This window comes from Tupaia chinensis, unplaced genomic scaffold, assembly GCF_000334495.1.
Source record: "Tupaia chinensis unplaced genomic scaffold, TupChi_1.0 Scaffold141372_1, whole genome shotgun sequence".
Taxonomy (NCBI): domain Eukaryota; kingdom Metazoa; phylum Chordata; class Mammalia; order Scandentia; family Tupaiidae; genus Tupaia; species Tupaia belangeri.
Genome location: NW_006201235.1, coordinates 177,538 through 197,488, shown reverse-complemented (window position 1 = coordinate 197,488; position 19,951 = coordinate 177,538). Strand labels below are relative to the sequence as shown.

The 19,951-nt window shown below is 39.1% G+C and overlaps 1 protein-coding gene and 2 pseudogenes across 1 annotated transcript; all 3 read right to left on the bottom strand.

Moving 5' to 3' along the window:
* Positions 1-3,690: 3,690 nt before the first annotated feature.
* LOC102470805 (heterogeneous nuclear ribonucleoprotein A1-like) lies at positions 3,691-4,694 on the bottom strand (annotated as a pseudogene).
* A 7,114-nt stretch (positions 4,695-11,808) lies between these two features.
* On the bottom strand, positions 11,809-13,648 carry LOC102470383 (olfactory receptor 11H4). Its single transcript, XM_006163063.1, has 2 exons — positions 13,636-13,648; positions 11,809-12,761 (listed from the first exon to the last, which is right to left on the bottom strand). Exon 2 carries the CDS (start codon positions 12,748-12,750, stop codon positions 11,809-11,811), a length of 942 nt encoding a protein of 313 aa, XP_006163125.1. The 5' UTR covers positions 12,751-12,761; positions 13,636-13,648.
* Positions 13,649-17,931: 4,283 nt separating this feature from the next.
* LOC102486277 (zinc finger protein 354A pseudogene) lies at positions 17,932-19,737 on the bottom strand (annotated as a pseudogene).
* Between the last annotated feature and the right edge of the window lie 214 nt (positions 19,738-19,951).

Sequence of the window (19,951 nt, the reverse complement as noted above, 5' to 3'; positions counted from 1 at the left end):
TCAAGGGCCTCCAACTCCTGCTTCAGCCAAGGCAAAGCTGCTGCAGAGAGCCCCAAACTGGTATCTAAGGACTTCAGGCCCTTCTGCTATGATACTGCTTCTTCAAGTTTCATTTCTATTGTCTTAAAACAACTTTGACTTTGAATTAAGCCTGGGAGAATAGGGGTCCTTTGGGCATTGCCCTCACAGAGGTGGCTTGAATGGTGCCAACCTTTCCTAGACTTTGCCAACTGTGATGTTTGGTCTGAACCTTTTTGTTCCTGCTAGCAGGGAGTGGAAAGGAGGTATCTGCTGAGGTGCTCAAAGTGGGCCAGGTGTAGGACAGGAGAAACAAGTAACTGGCAAAGCATAGAATTTGATGAACGTGAGCCTTGACATCTTGGTCCACATGTATCTTCTCTATAGTAAAAGACTTGTGGAAAATCATCTTGTCTGTTTCTATCTGTCACTGTCCAAAGAAAGCAAACAATAGTTATGCAGCTTTTACTAGTAATTATTGTTGGGTTACATTCTTAAGAGTTCCTTTTAAAACAGACTTTATCTTTTAAAGCAATTTTAGAATCATAGTAAAGTTGGATAGAAAGTTTCCATATACTTTCTTCCCTACCTCATGCCCAGTCTCCCCCATGATCAATATCTCATAGCAGAATGGTACATTTCTTTTCCTTTTTAAAAAAATATTTATTTAATTAATTTATTACTATCCTTTAAAAATGCTATAGGGAATGTACACTCATGAGAATGAGAGAAAGTGAGAAGGCAAGCCACCAGGTCCAGGATTCAGACTGCAGTTAGCCATGTGGGAGTCCAGAGCCTTAACCACCATACCACTTACTGGCCCCTAAAATAAACATTTCTAATTGGTGAAACCTATAGTGACGCATCATTATTACTCAAAGACCGTGGTTTACATTAGGGTTAACTCTTGGTATTGTGCATTCTATGGGTTTTGACAAATTTATACATGTGTCCACTGTAACAGTATCATACAGAATATTTTCACTACTTTAGTAAGCCTTTGTGTTGCAACTATCATTCTTTTCTCCTTGATCTGTTTACTGTTTCCACAGTTTTTTCATTCTCAGAATGTCATGGAGTTGATATGATAGGTAGTCTTTCTAGGTTAACTTCTTGGATTACATTTTTTTTTTTTTTTGGAGAGATTTTCGCTATAGGGTGTGTGCGCTCGCCAGACAGAGAGAGAGACATAGAGACAGAAAGTGAGAAATCACCCCCCAGGGGGGATGGTCACGCCGCAATCCCTTCTCCTCCATTCTCCTCTTGGGATCTTGGGCACGCACGCACACACACCCGGCATGAGTTTTAAGCCATCGGGTCCAGGGCGCTAACTGCGGTCGACTACGTGGGAGTCCAGAGACATAGCCATTACGCTAACTGCTGGTTCACTTGGATTACATTTTTTAAAAGAATTATTTTATTTTATTTATTTATTTATTTATTTATTTTGGAGAGATTTTCACTGTAGGGCGCGTGCGCTTGCCAGACAGGCAGAGAGAGACATAGAGACAGAAAGCGAGAAATCACTCCCCAGGGGGGATGGTCACGCCGCAATTCCTTCTCCTCCATTCTCCTCTCGGGATCTTGGGCACGCACGCACACACGCCCGGCGTGAGTTTTAAGCCACCGGGTCCGGGACACGAACCGCGGTCGACTACATGGGAGTCCAGCGACATAGCCATTATGCTAACTGCTGGTTCCCAAGAATAATTTTATTTAACTTTATTTATTTACTTACTTATTTCAATTTGACCAGAGGGGGCGGAGAGAGATAAAGAGAGAACAAGCTGCCAGGTCTGGGACTTGAACCACAGTCAGCCTCATGTGGGAGTCCAGCTATGCCACCTGCTGGCTCTCTTGGATTACATTTTAAAATAACATTTAAAAATAGTTTTTAGTACAGAGTAAGTATAGAGAGTATTTCTTTTATGGCATATCCAAGCTTGCTTTTTTAACCTCTTTTTCAACAAAAAGAAATGACCAAATAAAGGAAATTATTTTGGTACCTAGCTCTTATAAAGGCAGTGCAGTAAGTTTGACTTTTTAAAAATTATTTTATTTATTTATTTATTATTATTTTTTCACATGGGTTTTTGCCAGAGAAAGACAGAGAGCGAGAGAGAGCGAGCAAGCTGCCAGTGGGAATTCCAGCACCTTAACCACCATGCCACCTGCTGGTCCTGTTTGACGTTTTTAAAATAAAAGAACTGTTTCTTTAATTTAATTCATTCATTATTACTATTATTTAATTTGGCCAGAGAGAGACAGAGAGAGGAAGGGAGAGAGAGCGAGCAAGTTGCCAGATTCAGGACTTGAACTGTGGCCAGTGCCTTCGCCACCACAGCACTTGCTAGCCCCAAGTTTGACTTTTAAAAAAGTGTTATTTATTTATTTCTTCCAGAGGTGTGCATTAGAAAGACAGGCAGACATAGCAGACCCCCAACAGGGACCTGATGATGTGATCCACCCCTTCATTCAGACAGCCCTGATCATGGGTAAACTTGCTTAGCATATTGAGAGAGGTCTTTGGGCTTGAACTGGGAACCTTCCCATATGACAGTGTATCATTATGAGCTTCATGTTTACTGCTATACCACCCTTTGATACAAATAGGTGTGACTTTGAGTACTTTATTACTATTACTCTTTGGCCAGTCCACAGTTAAGATCCAGGATGGAAAACACTTACTGAGGACGAATTGTGACCCTGTCACTAGATAAGATAAACTTGCTTACAAGGCTTGGTCTTGGGACAAGACCAGAAAGACACAAAAATCTTGGTCTGTTCATAATTTCATCAGTGTTCATTGAGCACTATATTCTAGATAAAGTGACCATGTGTATACATTTTTATTTTTTATCACATGTGCATAAGTGATTTGTAAATTATTATAAATGTCTCCCAAGAGATATTCTAGGTAGGAGATACATCTGGCATGGTGTCAATTTAGAGTACACAATAAATGTTAAATGAGTAAACATATTGTTGATTGCGATTCTCTGAATACATGCTTTCTTTGCTTACCTTAGATTTAGAAGATCAGGGTCTCATGCTTTTCATGTATTTTACATATTTACATTGATAGAGAAAGTAAACACAATGGTTCATAGTGTTGTTTATCTTTCTTAGGGTAGGAAGACAAGAAGAGATCATACCAGCATCCCTTTAGATAAATGTAGAAGTGTTGGAATTTTATAGCATGGTCTCCATGGTTGAGAGAGTACATGGCTGACCTGTGTGGACAAGGAAAGGGCTGTTTCCTAGGAGACATGAAATCTCAGTGAGGGTATAAGCCCACCAGGCTTAACTATTGCGCTCCTTTTCTTTTCTTCCTTTTTTTTTTTTTGAAAAAACAAAAAAAGACACATTTATTCAGCATTATGATCAGACTATTACATTTAGCAAACAATGGCATGGGTGCAAAAAAAAAAAAAACAAAGCAAAAACAAAAACTACATTAAAATTCTTTGTTAGAATGCTTTACACTTTCCACAGACAGAAACTAAAATTACCTGTTAAACAATTAGTCACATATACAGTCCTCGTATTTTTTGCCCATACACGTGAGTATTGTCTAAAACATGTCTTCTCTGTAGCAGCTAGGCCCTGCCACCACTGTGCTTGGCTGAGTGCACAAATCTGCTATAACCTGTAGCTTCTCTCTCACTTCTCTGGCTCTCCTCTCCTACTAAACTTTGTTTCCTGGCAGTTAATTAAAACCTTCTGCCACTGCCATAGCTACTGCTGCTGCTGGAACCACCGTAGCCACCTTGATTTCCTGGTTTGGCAAAATATTGGCCTCCACCTCCATAAGGGCCAGAGCTTCTGCCTCCAAAGTTTCCATCCTTCATGGGTCTAAAATTTGAAGACTGATTGTTGTAATTGCCAAAATCATTGTAGTTTCCACCACCTCCCAAATTACTTCCATCATTTTCAAATCAGTTATAGGCATCCCCACTTCCACAGTATCCACCACCACCACGGCTGCCACCAGAGCCACCACGACCACTGAAGTTTCCTCCCCGAACAAAGTTGTCATTACCACTAAAACCACCTCCTCGACCACCACCGAAGTTTTCAGAACCATTTCGACCTCTAGGGCTGGAGGAAGCACTAGCCATTTCTTGTTTGGACAGGGCTTTCCCGACTTCACAGTTGTGGCCATTCACAGTATGGTATTTCTGAATGACAATCTTATCCACAGAGTCATGATCATCAAAGGTCACAAAAGCAAAGCCCCTCTTCTTGCCACTGCCTTGGTCAGTCATGATTTCAATCACTTCAATTTTCCCATACTATTCAAAATAATCTCTTAGGTGATGCTCTTCAGTGTCTTCTTTAATGCCACCAACAAAGATCTTTTTCACAGTTAAGTGGGCACTCGGTCTTTGAGAACCTTCTCTTGAGACAGCCCTCTTTGGTTCCACAACTCTTCCACCCACCCTGTGTGGCCTTGCATTCATGGCTGCATGCACCTCCTCCACAGTGGCATACGTGACAAACCCAAAGCCCCTGGAGCGCTTGGTGTTTGGATCTCACATTACCACGCAGCCTGTGAGCGTTCCCCATTGCTCAGAATGGCTCCTCAGGCTCTCATCGGTTGTTTCAAAGCTCAACCCTCCGATAAAGAGTTTCCGCAGCTGTTCCGGCTCTTTGGGAGACTCCAACTTAGACATGACGGCAGTGGAAAGAGAGTTCAAGGATGATTCCCCGGCAGCGTCCACAGGCAGAAAGGAGTAATCTAACCAACGCATCTCTATACTCCTTTTCTGATGTGGGCCATTTCCTTTCTTTTTCTTTTTCTTTCTTTTTTTTAATTTAAAGTTTTTATTTATTTGTTTCTTCCATGAACAAGAGACAGAGACAGAAAGACAGCACCTCCAACAGGGTCCCAATGCTACAATTCACCCCTAACCTCGTCCAGCCCAGATCACAGGCACAGGCTGCCTGGCATACTCAAGGGAGGTCTCCAGATGTGAACCATCCCACGTGGGTAAACCTCACAGAACACTGTGCCTGACCACGCGCCATTGTCCACACCCCTCTCCTCCCCACATTTCCTCTCTGCCTTGCCAGAAGGTTTAACAACTGGGAGGGAAGACTACACTATTTCTTTGATTTACTTGCCTTTGTAGCACAGTTCATAAATAGGCAAGAAAAGAGGATACCTTCACTTCAATAGTTTTTCCTAGACTTAGTTCCTAATTAAATTTATCGATGTTGCTGGAGCACCTGCTCTAGTATTGAACACAGGACTATGAAAAAAACTTTCTGGTTCATTTGTTTTTCCCATGAGCGGGAGAGAGAGCATACCCCCAACAGGGTCTCAAAGCTGTGACCCACCCCAGTTTCAGCCAACCCCAGATCACAGGCACACATGTGCTTGGTATACTCAGAGTTCTCTGGACATAAACCCAGAGATCTGCTAAATGGGTCAGCTTTAAAGAACCTCTCATTTAACTGCTACACCACTGTCCAGTTCCAGTATGAGAATTTTAAGGTGAATAATATTGAGCAGTTCGAAAGTGGTAAGCCTAGGCTTAAAACGAGGTTTTTTGATATCAAGTCAAGTGCTTTCGACAATATATAGGGTTGTTTTTTATGTGATTATTATGTCGAAATAAAGAAGTGAAAGGATATATGTTTTCTTATTTGAAACTGCAAAAAAATAATGCAGGAAGGATTAAAATTCTGAGTTAAATTAATGAGTATAGTGCCTAATTCTTAGATGTTTAAATATAATTTTAAATGAAGTTTTTAATATATTTAATATTTATACTTGCCTTTTAAGAATTAATAAACTAATTTCATTTATTTTTTTGGAGAGGTTTTTGCTATAGAGCTTGTGAGCGCATCAGAAAGACAGAGAGCGACAGAGAAGTCCCCCTTCGGGGGGATGGCCACGCCACAATCCCTTCTCCTTCATTTTCCTCTTGGGATACTGGACATGTTCGAACATGTGCCCGCTATGAATTTAAGCCATGGGGCCCGGGATTCTATGTATGCGGTCAACTATATGGGAGTCCAGTGATGTAGCCATTATGCCATCTGCTGGTCCCTATACTTGCCTGTTTTGTAGAAAAATGTATATTGAGGATAAAGTGGTGTGAATCCAACCTTTTAGTAAACCACTTCTATTGAATGTCTAGTCATTTACATCACAAGGCTAAAATTAGTGTGATAGTTTACCTTAATTATCTTCTAAGACCCTAGAAGAAACAAATGGCCAAAGTCAAACCTTAAGATGTTAACAAATGTTATTCTAAAAAAATAAGAATTTCTTATTAAACTGAAAAGCACACTGATGGTTGTAGTAAACAGTATGATGAAAGATGGAGATGTTCGTCTAGTGTGTTTAGAGAAAATATCAGAATATTGCAAGTCGTATTGATAAAGTTAATCAATCTTCCAAGAGTTCATGAAGTTTTAAAGCTGTAAACATTTTCATTTTCAAGAGTAATTCTGGGAAGAAGAACTGAATTAGAGTACCTTAATTTCACCAGGATATTTTAGAGAATTGTTGACTGAATAGATTTACTATTCCTTGACAATGTTCAGAAAATGGTACACTACAAAATGATTGCTGTTTTTCTGACATAGTGCAATTAACCAGGTAAGATATGGAGGTATATTTATAGATTTTGATGAAAAAAAAACTTGTATTTTTTTATATTGTATTTTTTATATTGTTTTAAGAAAATTTATATAACAATATGATTTAAAATTTATAACAAAAACTAAATTATATTAAACATTGCATTTTTATAAAATTTTTAAATAAAACATTTTCCAATGTCAATGACAATTTTTTGCTTGCTGTGGTGTATATAAATTTTTTTCTTTTAAAAAGAATTATTTATTTATTTTTATTAATTATTATTATTGTTCTTTAGAGAGAGATTTTTGAAGTCACCTCCCAGGAGGTATGGCCATGCTGTAATCCCTTCTCGTGCATTCTCTTAGGATTTTGGGCATGCACACACATGTGCCCAGCATGAATTTGAAGCCACTGGGTCCAGAACTCACAAAGCGGTTGGCCATGTGGAAGTCCAGTGATGTAACCATTACACCATCTGCTGGTCCCATTATTATTATTTTAAAGTTTGATATAGGCACTTACCCAGAGAGGGACACAGAAATAGAAAGAGAGAAAAAGGGAAGGACAGTGAGAAAGCAAGCTGCCAGGTCTGGAAGTTGAACCATGGCCAGCCATGTGGGAGTTTTGTGGGATGAAAGATTAAATTATTTTTAACATAGTAAGGTCTAAAAGTAATAAAATATACCTTAAAAATGCTTTAGCATTCAATAACAGAAGAGTTTTTTGCTGGTCAGTTTTAAATTAATGAGAAGATTCGATTCCTCAATAAACTCCTTTCATATTACATTTGGGTGGGTTGAGGTTTTTCCCGTTTTATGCTTGGAAGTGTAATGGATGCATAATGGCATAATGACCACTAGACAGCAGCAGAGTACAGTAGATAGGTAAGACCATTCCCTGGCCTAAAGTGGAAAATTCAGTGAATAAAGGGTTTTTTGCTTTTGTTTCCAGATTTCTTTGGAGAACAAATTTAGATTAAAAAAACCAAACCCAAACAAACCCCTTCCCCCAGCTCTTAACTGAGATTTGATTGCCATAAAAATGTACATACTTAATGTATACAACTTGATGAGTTTGGTGATTAGTATACATTGTGAAATCATCACCATGATCTTTGCTATAAGCCTATCAATCATCAAACTTAAAAAAATATTTTATTTTATTCATTGTCATTATTTTATTTATTGAAGTTGACCAGAGAGAGACAGAAAGAGAGAAGGAAAGTGGGAGAGCAAGCTGTCAGGTCCAGACTTGTGGTTAGTCATATGGGAGTCCAGCTGTCCCAACTACGCCACCTGCTGGCCCCACAATCACCTAACTCTTATAATCATCATTATTTGTGATAAGAATACTTAACACAGACCTCCCTCTTAGCAAAATTTTAAGTATGTGACACAATGTGGTTAGCTATAAACTCTATGTTGTACTGTAGCTCTTTAGTACTTATGGTGTGTAATAGAAACTTTAAACCCGTTAACTAATAATAGCTTTCTGTTTAAAGCTCCCCCTAGTGGCTGGCAGATGGTATGGTGGTTGAGGCGCTGGCCTCCCACATAGTAGACCATGGTTTGAGTCCTGTACTTGGCCGCTTCCTTTCTCACTTGCTCTCTCTCTCTCTCTCTGGTCAGTCAGTGTATGTGCCCTATAGCAAATTAAATATAATAGTAAATAAAATTGAATAAATAATTTTAAAACAAAAATTTCCTCTTGTCCAGGCAACCACTATTTCAATCTCTGCTTCTATGAGTTTGGCTATTTTACACTTATCATATTTGCAGTTTATGCACTGTATATGACTTATTTTTCACTTAGCATACTGTCTTCCAGATTCACCCATGTTGGAAATAGCAGGAATTTCTTCCTTTTTTAAAGTTGAATAATATTTCATTCTATGGGAAAATGGCAAGAATTTATTCCTTTTTAAAAATTGAAGGGAACCAGCAGTTAGCGTAATGGCTATGTCTCTGGACTCCCACGTACTCGACCGCGGTTTGCGTCCCGGACCCGGTGGCTTAAAACTCACGACTGGCGCGTGTGCATGTGTGCCCAAGATCCCGAGAGGAGAATGGAGGAGAAGGGATTGCGGCGCGACCATCCCCCCTGGGGGGTGATTTCTCGCTTTCTGTCTCTATGTCTCTCTCTGTCTGTCTGGCGAGCGCACGTGCCCTATAGCAAAAACCTCTCAAAAAAAAAAAAAAAAGAAAAAAGAAAAACTGAATATATTTCATTTCTTCCTTTTTTAAAGTTGAATAATATTTCATTCTTATTTTTCACTTAGCATAATGTCTCCAGATTTATCCATGTTGTTGGAAATGGCAGGAATTTCTTCCTTTTTAAAAGTTGAATAATATTTCATTCTAAGGCATAATGGTTATGTCACTGGACTCCCATGTAGTCAATTATAGTTCGAGTCCCAGAACTGGTGGCTTAAAATTCATGCCAGGTGTGTGTATGTACGTGTGCCCAAGATCATGAGAGGAGAATGAAGGAGAAGGGATTGCAGTGTGGTCATTCCTTTCTCTCTGTCTCTCTGGTGAGTGCGCATGCCTTACAGCAAATTAAAAAAAATAATAAATAAAGTTAATTAAAAAAAAGAAAGATACTATGATATTTTATTGAATTAAAAGGATTTATCTTTTGGCCAACTTCACAGCCTACTGATTAAGGGAGCCTGATGTTACATACTGACTGTATGGTTTGAATTCTGGCTCCAGCGGCTTGAAAAATAGGAAGGGTACACATACATATGTGCTTGAGATTCTGATGAGATGGAGAAATGAAGGAGAAGGGATTATGGCTCGACTAACCCTACTGGGAGGGGTTGCCTTCACCCTACTCCTGTCTCTTTTTCTTTCTTTCTTTCTTTCTTTCTTTCTTTCTGTCTTTCTTTCTTTCTTTCCTTTTTTTTTTTTTTTTGAAGAGGTTTTTGCTATAGGGCATGTGCACCAGAAAGACAGAGAGAGACGAGAGACAGAAAGCGAGAAATCACCCCCTGGGGGGGATGGCCATGCTGCAATCCTTTTTCCTCCATTCTCCTCTTGTGGAATCTTGGGCATGCATGCACGCGCTCCTGGTGTGAGTTTAAGCCACCGGGTCCGGGACTCAAACCACGGTTGACTACATGGGAGTTCAGCGACATAGCCGTTACACTAACTGCTGGTCTTTCCTGTTTCTGTATCTTTCTGGGAAGCACATGCACCTCCTTGTCCAAAAAAAAAAAAAAAAAAAAAAATCTTTGTTTTTTTATCTGATGGTTATTGAACTCTACTATTTGCCAAGAATAACTGTTAAGTGCCTTAAGAAAATTGACTCATGACAACCCAACCACCCTAAAGTGTTAGTTTTACCCTATTTTAAGCTGCAGTAACTGACACTCATAACATTCAAGCAATTTCTTTCTCTGGGGTCACCTAGCTAGCAAGCACACAATCCAGGATATGACAAGTCTTATTCCAAAGTTTGTATTCTAACTAGTCCTTTTATGGTTACATGTCTATTATCTATCTCTATTATCTATCCCAACTTGTTTTAATTTTGCTTTCATTTCATCTATGAGAGAAATAGAGAAAGAGAGAGAGAAGAGAGAGAGAGAGAGATGGCCCCTACAGTGTCTTCACACCACAACCCACCCCAGCCTCAGCCAGCCCTGACCACAAGTGCCCACTTGTGTATGGATATGAACAAGAAGGTCTGGGGACTCAAACCTGACACCTTTTCATGTTGGTCCAGCATCACAGAGTGCATTACCATCTGTTTCCCCAACTTAATTTTTTTTTTAATTTTTGGAGAGATTTTTGCTATAGGGCACATGGCACTTGCCAGAAAGACAGAGACAGACAGAGAGACAGAAAGTAAGAAATCATTCCCCATGGGAGATGGCCATGCTGCAATCCCTTCTCCTCCATTCTCCTCTTGAGATCTTGGGCACACACGCACATGTGCCCGGTTTTAGTTTAAGCCTCTGGGTCTGGGACTTGAACCGCAGTTGAGTACATGGAAGTCCAGTGATGTAGCCATTGCACCAACTGCTGGTTCCCCCACGTTAATTTTTAAATAAACCATTTTAAGTATATATGTTTTCGTGAATATAACAAAAATTTGAAAGATAACCAGCAAACTACTTAGTCGGTTTGAAAGAGATGGCAACAAATGTGCTTAGAGTCTTCTGTAAGAAAGCCCTTATATAAATTATTTAATTTTATGATATTCTTACAAGAAAGACATAAATTATGTTTATTTGATGAAATAAGAACTTAAATATTTAACTGTTAATTATCTTTCTCAAGTTGCATGGCAGAAGATGAGGTAGGACCCTTGAGGTTGAAAGGAAGTATAAGAAAGGTACAAGGATGATAAAGAGTAGAATAAATTGACTGGCCTGGCTAGAACTGGGGTTCATGTTGGAAAGTAATGATGGATAAACAGGTTACTGAAGCCATATTATGCAGGGTGTTGATTCCAGATAGAGGAATTCAGATGTATTGATTCTGAGGAGCAGATAGAAAAATTGATAGTGAAAATGGGACTGAAGGTGGAAAATTCATCATTCTTATATACTTATATCCATACTCTTACATACCAAATTACTTGAATTTGTTACAACAATCATGTGCTATTTTTGTAGCAACACAAAAAGAAGGAAACATTTTGAGGCTCTATTGTATGCTGGGTATTATATTACTATTGATTCCTATCATGCAAAGACTACCAGGAACATACTTATAATCTAAGAATGTTTATTGCCTTGTTGCAATGAGGGAGAAGATATGCAGTGATGAGCCATGGGGAACCCCAGTAGGAGATAATGTCAAATAGTAATCTCATTTTATCATTCCAATAAGGACTGATAAAATCATTTAAAACATTTTCACTAGGTGGTGAAGACTAGTGAACTAAAGTTTATGTAGTCATAATTGAAAAAAGGTCCTTCAACTAGGAACACTTCCAGGTAAAATATAGGAGGACTCTTCAAAAAGTTCATGGTAAAATGTGTATTATTAAAAAAACTATGAATGGATTTCAAACTTTTTTGCAAGAAAATATACTTTAATTCCATTTTCCCACAAACTTTTTGAAGTATCTTTGTATGACGTCTAACTACTCATACCAAGGACTGTAAGACCACAGAAGGAACTGTTAGAGCTCACCTCGTTTATCATTAGAACTTGTAAGTATAGCCTACCTCTGGCTCATTAATTTTGACTAATTCTCTTTCCAAACAGGACATTTTTCAGGGCAAGTTTCATGTCCTTATTACGAAGACTATAGATCAGAGGATTAAAGAGAGGAGTCATAACCGAATACACCAGTGTGAGGACCTTCTGCATCAAAGTTGGGACGCCATATGTAGGACTCACATACATTACCATGACTGTTCCATAGAAGAGAGACACCACAACCAAATGAGAACCACAGGTAGAAAAGGCTTTGTGTCGGCCAGCTGCTGAAGGGACCTGAAAAACAGCTCTGAGCACTAGGGTATAGGAACGGAGAATGTACATGATGGTAAAAAAGAGGACAAGGGAGCTCTGAGTATAGAAAATAAATTCAGTAATGGGAGCTGGGGCACAAGACAGAGCCATCAATGGGTCCATATCACACAAGAAGTGATCAATGACATTAGGACCACAGAAGGGGAGTTGGGAGATGAAGAAAATGGGGATTGGGTATCCGAGGAATCCAATGAGCCAGCAGAGAGATACCAGCATGCCACAGAGCTTCCCAGTCATGATGGTAGGGTAGTGCAGTGGGCGGCAAATGGCCAGGTAACGATCATAAGCCATGACTGCCAGGAACAAACATTCAGTTGTGCCCAGTGAAAAGAAGAAATAGAACTGGAAGAAGCACCCAGAAAATGAGATGGCCTTGGTCTTGGAGAGAATGTTAGTTAGCATATTAGGAATAGTGGAGGAAACATACCAGATCTCAAGGAAGGCAAAGTTTCCCAGCAGAATGTACATGGGGGTGTGTAGCTGTGGGTTGCAACTCACTGCACAGATGATGGCTCCATTTCCCAATAAGGTCAACACATAAACCACCAAAAACAGAGAGAAGAGGAAAATCTGTATTTCCCAGCAACCAGGGAATCCCAGGAGAACAAATTCAGTCACAACGTGTGTTGTTGACCTGTTCATAGCTCTTAAATCTACAAAAAAAAAAAAAAAAAAAAAAAAGAGAGATGGGTCTTTGCTTTCTACTCAGGGGGTTTATTGTGAACAGACCTTGAGCTGTACAGGAAAATACATGAAATAGCTGAGACCAGGTGGTAACATATCCTACCATATTTAGAATTGATTGTGGTTCTGAATCTCAGTATTATTTTGCTTGAAAATGCAGCTAAAATGTTCTATACTAGTGGTACAACCAGACAAATTTCATTTCCTTTATTCCTCTTTGACATATAAAAATACCATGTTAGTATTTGAATTATTTTTTCCAATGTTGATTATAGGTCTTCATGCATGACATTATCTATTTCTCTTATTTAACTCAATGTGTTAAAAGAAAAAGATATGTTTTGAGGATGACTTGTAAGAGATTGGGTTAGATCTTTGGCAACAGAATAAAATCAGTGGACTGTCACATAGAAGATTTAACTCCTGCCAGGACAACGACCTTTTAGAATAGTCCTAGCCAACTGATCAATTATTGTAGACATCATTATGCTCAAGATACAAGGTTTCTCTTAAATTTTCCTTTAGGGATTAAAAAACAAATGAACTTACTCTAGGCAGTTAGTGGCGCCTAAAAAAACCCCAGTAAGATATTACTTTTTCAAATATACCAAAGTATTTGCAAGTATTTATTTTCATGTTTTTACACATATTATGGACCTCGACTGTTTACTGTGAATAAATAATTCAGGACACTCTCCGTTACATGCACACTGACAAATTTACTCCACATTTGATCTTTTCTACCACATGCTCTGCAAGAGATGAATTAGTAGTGACATTATCTTTCCTGAAGCCTTTGGAGAAAGTTCTGATAAATAATGGAACAGTCAAAGGTGGAGGAGCTTTGTGGAAAGACTGAGATACCACATGGGTGGATGAACTGACTCCACAAAGTTCTACATAACCACATCCTTCAGTCTCCAAAATTGCTTTCTGGGAACAGTTGTGCTATTGGAATGAGATATTCACCTTCTTGGGTCATAAACATACTGCTTCCAGACTTAAGGAGTTCATAAATCCTTGTTTAAACTATAATCTGAGAAGACTAGCTTTTTCATATACTCTTTTCCAGTACAAGAAACACCACCCAATGTAGCAGTCAACCTACCCAAGTATAATAGCTTGATTAATATCTCAAGGACCCCTTCTAAATGGCCCTCACTTAGGATACTGTATTCTCAGGTAGCTTCAAAAAGGCACACACTACGCGGTTACTCCTAGAAAGTGAGATTGTTTTCAGAAGAATCATTTCTAATAATCATAAAGTCATATTGAAAAAAATGGTATAGATGATCTATTTTTTTTTTTAAGTGTGCCTCAGAGAGAGGGCATGCCTTTTCATCCCAGGAATACATTATTTACATATACAACTTTTACACTATATTATACTATCTCCTTCAAGTTTCTCTAGTGATGCAGTGACTAATCAGATTCATAAAACGAAAGGTAGTCTGGTATATCACAGTGGTTGTGATACGGACTACTGGTCTTTTCCCTTACACACAATGACGGTCTTCCTGGCTCAGCGTGTAGAAGATGATGGGCAGGGTGGAGTCGAACATAACCTCAGTACCAAGCATCTTTTCCTCACTGGATCTGATAAGGAAAACTCCAGATGAAGGCAATATTTGGTTCATTGCACTTCCTGCATCTCTGGAGACTCTTGAGTCTTGAAGGCTTGTTTTCTAGGAGTTTGCTGACACATTTAACAAATGAATCAGTGTTAAATTTATATTTCCTCAAGGGATTACTGTAAAACTGATTCTTTCCGTAAGTGGTCTCAATGGCCGCCCCCCCTCAAGTTTCCCCTGGAGCACATTTAATTTCCAACCCTTGGGACTCACCCACAATTTAGTATAAAATATCTATCTATCTACGTATCTGTCATCTATCTATCTCTTTCTATCATCTATCTATGTATCTGTGTATCTGTCATCTCTCTAGCCAAGCATCTGAGTACTTTGAGTCATTGAAATCCTCACCGCTTATTGAACCTCCTGCTTTAATGAAGAAATTTCTTTTATAAATCTGAACTCCTAATCTTTCTGTGGATATCACATTGCCCAGCACAGTGGAGGATAGACTTTGTCACAGAATGACCAGAAACAACCACAGAGGCACAAGAAACATGAGAAAAATCCTGCATCATCCACAGACAGTACAGTGGAATTCACGGAAATGTCTGATAGAGACTTCAGAATTCATAGAGTCAAAACTAAATGAGATACAAGAGTTGAGAGATAATGAACTCCAGAAAATGCAGGAAAAAAGAGATGACGAGTTCCAGGAGGTGAGGAAGTTCTTCCATGATCTGAAAGAGGACATACGTATCATAAAAAAGAATCTAATGGAACTGTTAGAGATGAAGGCTGCCATTCAGGAAATTAAAACCTCCCTTGAAAACATTAAAAGCAGATTAGTCCATTGCAGAAAATCGAATTTTGGATGTGGAAGGCAAAACCTCTGATCTAGAAAAAAAATATAAAAATAACCCCCCAAAATGAGAATACTATATGAGAAATACTAGACAGCAGTAAGTGCCCAAACATCCAGATAATCAGTATCCCAGAAGGTTAGGAAACTAATAAGGACATTGATAATCTATTCCATGAAATCTTGGAAGAAAACTTTCCAAATCTAGAGAGGCATTCAAATATCCAGACCCAAGAAATACAAAGGGCCCCTAATGGAATCAACCCAAGAAGATCTTCTCCAAGGCACATCATAGCCAGACTGGCCAAATCTACAAAGGCAAGATATTAAAATTGACAAGAGAGAAACGTCAGGATACTTATAAAGTTTATCCAATCAGGTTGACCTCAGACCTCTCATCAGAAACTGTGAGCAAGGGAAGATTGGGAAAATATATTCAAAGTGCTAAGTGAAAAAACAGTTTCAACCAAGAATACTATACCTGGCAAGATTATCTATTTTATGGAAAGAAAGGATAAATCCGAAAGAATTCGCCAACAGCAGCCCCACTCTTCAAGAAGTTCTTTGGTTTTAGAGTTTTTTTTTTTTCTATAGGGCGCTTGCGCTTGCCAGAGAGACAGAGAGACAGAAAGCAAGAAATCAACCCCCAGGGGGGATGGCCACGCAGCAATCCCTTCTCCTCCATTCTCCTCTTGGGATTTTGGGCAAGCACGCACACTCACCCAGTGTGAGTTTAAGCCACCGGGTCCGGGACTTGGACCATGGTCGACTATATGGGAGTTCAGTGACATAGCCATTACGCTAACTGCTGGTCCCTCTTCAAGAAGATCTGAAAGGAGTGCTCTACTAGGAAAATTAACGACACGTACAGAAATAAAAGAACAAAAGGCAACCAAGAAAATGACAAATTTAATGCTAGGGACAAGAAATATCAATAATAATGTTAACTTTCAGGATTGAAACCAAAATATTGGACTACAGTAACACTGCATATTCAACAGAAGAGAGTTTGAGCATAAGACTGAAATTGTGAAATAGAATTTTAAGAATTTTGAGTAAAACACTCCTGATTTCTTTTTTTTTTTTTATAAATATGCTTTGTTTCCCCAATTTAAACATTTTACTTTCTTTTGAGTTGTTGATAGGTTCAGCAATTTGTTAAAATATTTTTCTTTTCTTTTTTTTTAAAAATGGAAACATAAACTTTTTTCTTTCCTGATCCCTCTTGAATGGGAAATATTTGGACGTATTCTTATTTTGTGGCAGAAGGGTTATTTGCATAAGTACAATAATGCTTGTTGCATTGAATCAGAAATTGGAAATACTCACTATTGGACAGAGAATGTCATACCAGAAGATTAATCAGAAAACTATAGGGAACCAGCAGTTAGCATAATGGCTATGTTGCTGGACTCCCATGTAGTCGACCGTGGTTCGTGTCCCAGACCCGGTGGCTTAGAACTCATGCCGGGCACGTGTGCGTGCATGCCCAAGATCCCGAGAGGAGAATGGAAGAGAAGGGATTACGGCATGACCATCCCCCCTGGGGTGTGATTTCCTGCTTTTTCTCTCTCTCTGTCTAGCGAGCACACGTGCCCTAGAGTGAAAACCTCTCAAAAACAAAACAAAAAAAAACAAACAAAAAAAAAGAAAACTATGGAACTAAGGTGGATCTTAAGTAAGCCGACAGAAGCTCTTAGAAAGATGGCCTGGCACCATAAATAGTTCTGCCTGGCAGAGAGGATTAGAAAAGATATATGAAAGGATTTATAACATAAAATAACCTGGAGTTTTCCAGCCCAGCATTGTAATCAGTAGAGGCTGCAAAAGAGCAACCACACCAGAGGATTATCTTGAGAAAGATGGTGAAGGAAGAAAAAGAGAATGATCTTTGCTAGCAGATGGTATTTCACAGAATACTTGGTAGGCAGGGCTGAATTGAGAAGGTTTATATGTGACTAATATGCTGGGCATTTGGTTTTCAACAATTTGAGTAGTTTACATGTAAATATTTTCTCAAAAATATTTAAAACCACAATGTCTCTGTTGTTATAGAGTCACAAACAAAATTATACAAAATTATAAGAAATATTTGAAACATTATCTTTAAAATTCAGTATTTTGAAATTTTGAAAGTTGTTGTTAACTGTCAAGAACTATGGAGTATAAGCACAATCTTTTTTATTACTTTTTGTGTTTTTAATGAAATTCATGCATAAAGTTTACCATTAGGTCAGGAAAAGGGCAAACCTGAGTCCGAGAGGTAGTTTACTGTTCATTTTTATCTTTTATTTTGGTCCTTTTCTCTAAAAAATGTATAATTTATTTGATCAATTCTCTCATATGCTACTGTCAGTTATAAAAAATATTACCAGTGTATAGTTTGATGTTTTCAGAAAAGAAATCCAGAACATACCTCCCCACCCACTCCAATGTTTATGACCGCACGTGTTTAGCATGCACCGCTGCAGAACGGAAAGTAGATGTCTTTCACTACAGATGCCCAAAGTCAAAGCCTCTGGATGTGAATTCTTCACCCCAGGTTATTTTTCAGAGTCTGAAAGGCATGGACACTTTCCTCTAATCTATTATGCAGTCAAGGTTTATCTGTGAAATTTAACATCTGATGAGGACTAAATAATCATAGCATTTCATATCCATTACACTTAACGTGTATCTCTGATGAGCTTTGGTTTAAGATTTTCACACATGCAAATCTATTTTCTAGTCCTCTTCAACATGGATTTTATAGTGATTAGTAAGGGATGATCTCTGATTGAAGAGTTTTCCACATGTGTTACATTCATAGGGTTTCTCTCCAGTATGAATTCTCTGATGTGTAATGCGTGATGAACTCTGTCTGAAAGTTTTCCCACATGTATTACATTTAAAGGGTTTCTCTCCTGTGTGGATCCTTCGATGCTGAATAAGAGCTGAACTTTGGCCAAAAGAGATCCCACATTCCTCACATCGATAAGGTTTTTCTCCAGTATGAACTCTCTGATAATTACTAAGGGATGAGTTACATCTGAACGTTTTCCCACACTCGTTACATTTATAGGGTCTTTCTCCAGTATGCATCCTCTGATGCTGAATGACGGCCGAACTCTCTCTGAAGGCTTTCCCACACACTTTACATTTGCATGATTTCTCTCCAGTATGAATTCTCTCATGAATAATAAGTGTGGAGTGGGAACTTAAGGCTTCGCCACATTCATAACAGTTGTAAAACTTCTCTCCTGTATGAATTATTCGGTGCCTATTAAGACGTGAAATAGAAGTGAAGCCTTTTCCACATTCATTACATCTGTAGGGCTTTTCTCCAGTGTGAATCCTTTCATGCTGAATAATAGATGTGCTCTGACTAAAGGCTCTGCCACACTCACTACACTTAAAAGGTGTCTCTCCAGTGTGAATTCTCTGATGGTAATGCAGGGATGAGCTAGACTTAAAGGCGTTGCCACATTCATTACATAAATAGGTCTTCTTTGACCTCCTGGAAGGGATGTGTTGCAACCAGAAGCCTTCCTGCCTCGATTGTATTTATAAGGGTTTTCTCCAGCGTGGTTTTTTTGATGTATAAAAAGGCCTGAGCGTGACTGAAGGATTTACTGCATTCTTTACATCGGTAGGATTTCTCCACAGTATGGGTTCTTAGATGTTAATAAAGGGAAGTGCTGAGAGTGAAGGCTTTCCCACATTCTTTACATATGTAAGGTTTCTCTCCAGTAAGTGATATTTGATATTGAATAAGAGCAGAACATTGGCTAAAGGCTTTTGAACATTCTTTACATTTAAATAATTTCTCACCGCTACGGATTTTTTCATGCTTATGAAGGGATGAGGTGTTAATAAAGGTTTTCTCACACATACTACATTTATAGCATTTCTCTGCTGTGATTTTTGGTTGATTACGTAAGTCTGAAATTCGTTTGAAGTTTTTTCCTTGTATTTCACATTTTGATGGGGTTTTATCTCTGGAAACTACTTTTTGCCTGCCAAGGTCTGACTTTGGACATAAGTTTTGACTAAATTCCCCATTTTTATGACTTCTTTTTACAGTGAGAATTTTTCTGTGAGTGACTAAATCTATCTCGATATTTTCCTTTTTGTCCTTTTTCTCTAATTTGCCTTCATACATGCAAGTTTTTTCTGATTTCAAGTCGCAGGGTCCATCCCTTTTAATCTATTCACCATCAGTCCCTGAAATGAATTGTCTTGTGTTTGAGCTGGCTTTGTGGTTTTATGATTGTTCTTCCATCCTGGACAGGAGCCTCCAGAACTTTCTTTTTCTACCTTCCAGGGGTCTTCTCCTTGCTGCAGGAGGGAGATCACTTTCGGTTTGGTAAATGGGAGTCCTAGCGAGACCAGGTTGCTATAGTTCTCTAGCATCACGTCCTGGTACAAGTTTCTCTGAGACGGTTGCAGCTTTCTCCACTCATCCCGAGTAAAGAGCACAGCTATGTCTTCAAATGTCACTGACACTTGAGACCTTGCTCCCGTCTGCTTAGCGGCCAAGTCCTCCTGCCCAGCTCTTGTCCGCCGATGGCGATGGCGATGGCGATGGCGATGGCGCGGTCTCCAGGAGGCAGATCTGAGAGGAGGGGGAGGAGCCAGAAGGAAGCTTCCTCTGCTTCCCACCCTCAGTCCTGACACCCCCGGGGAAGGACCCCAGCTCACTGCTTGCGGCCGACCACTCCCCGCCGACTCCTGCCCAGGAGCCCCT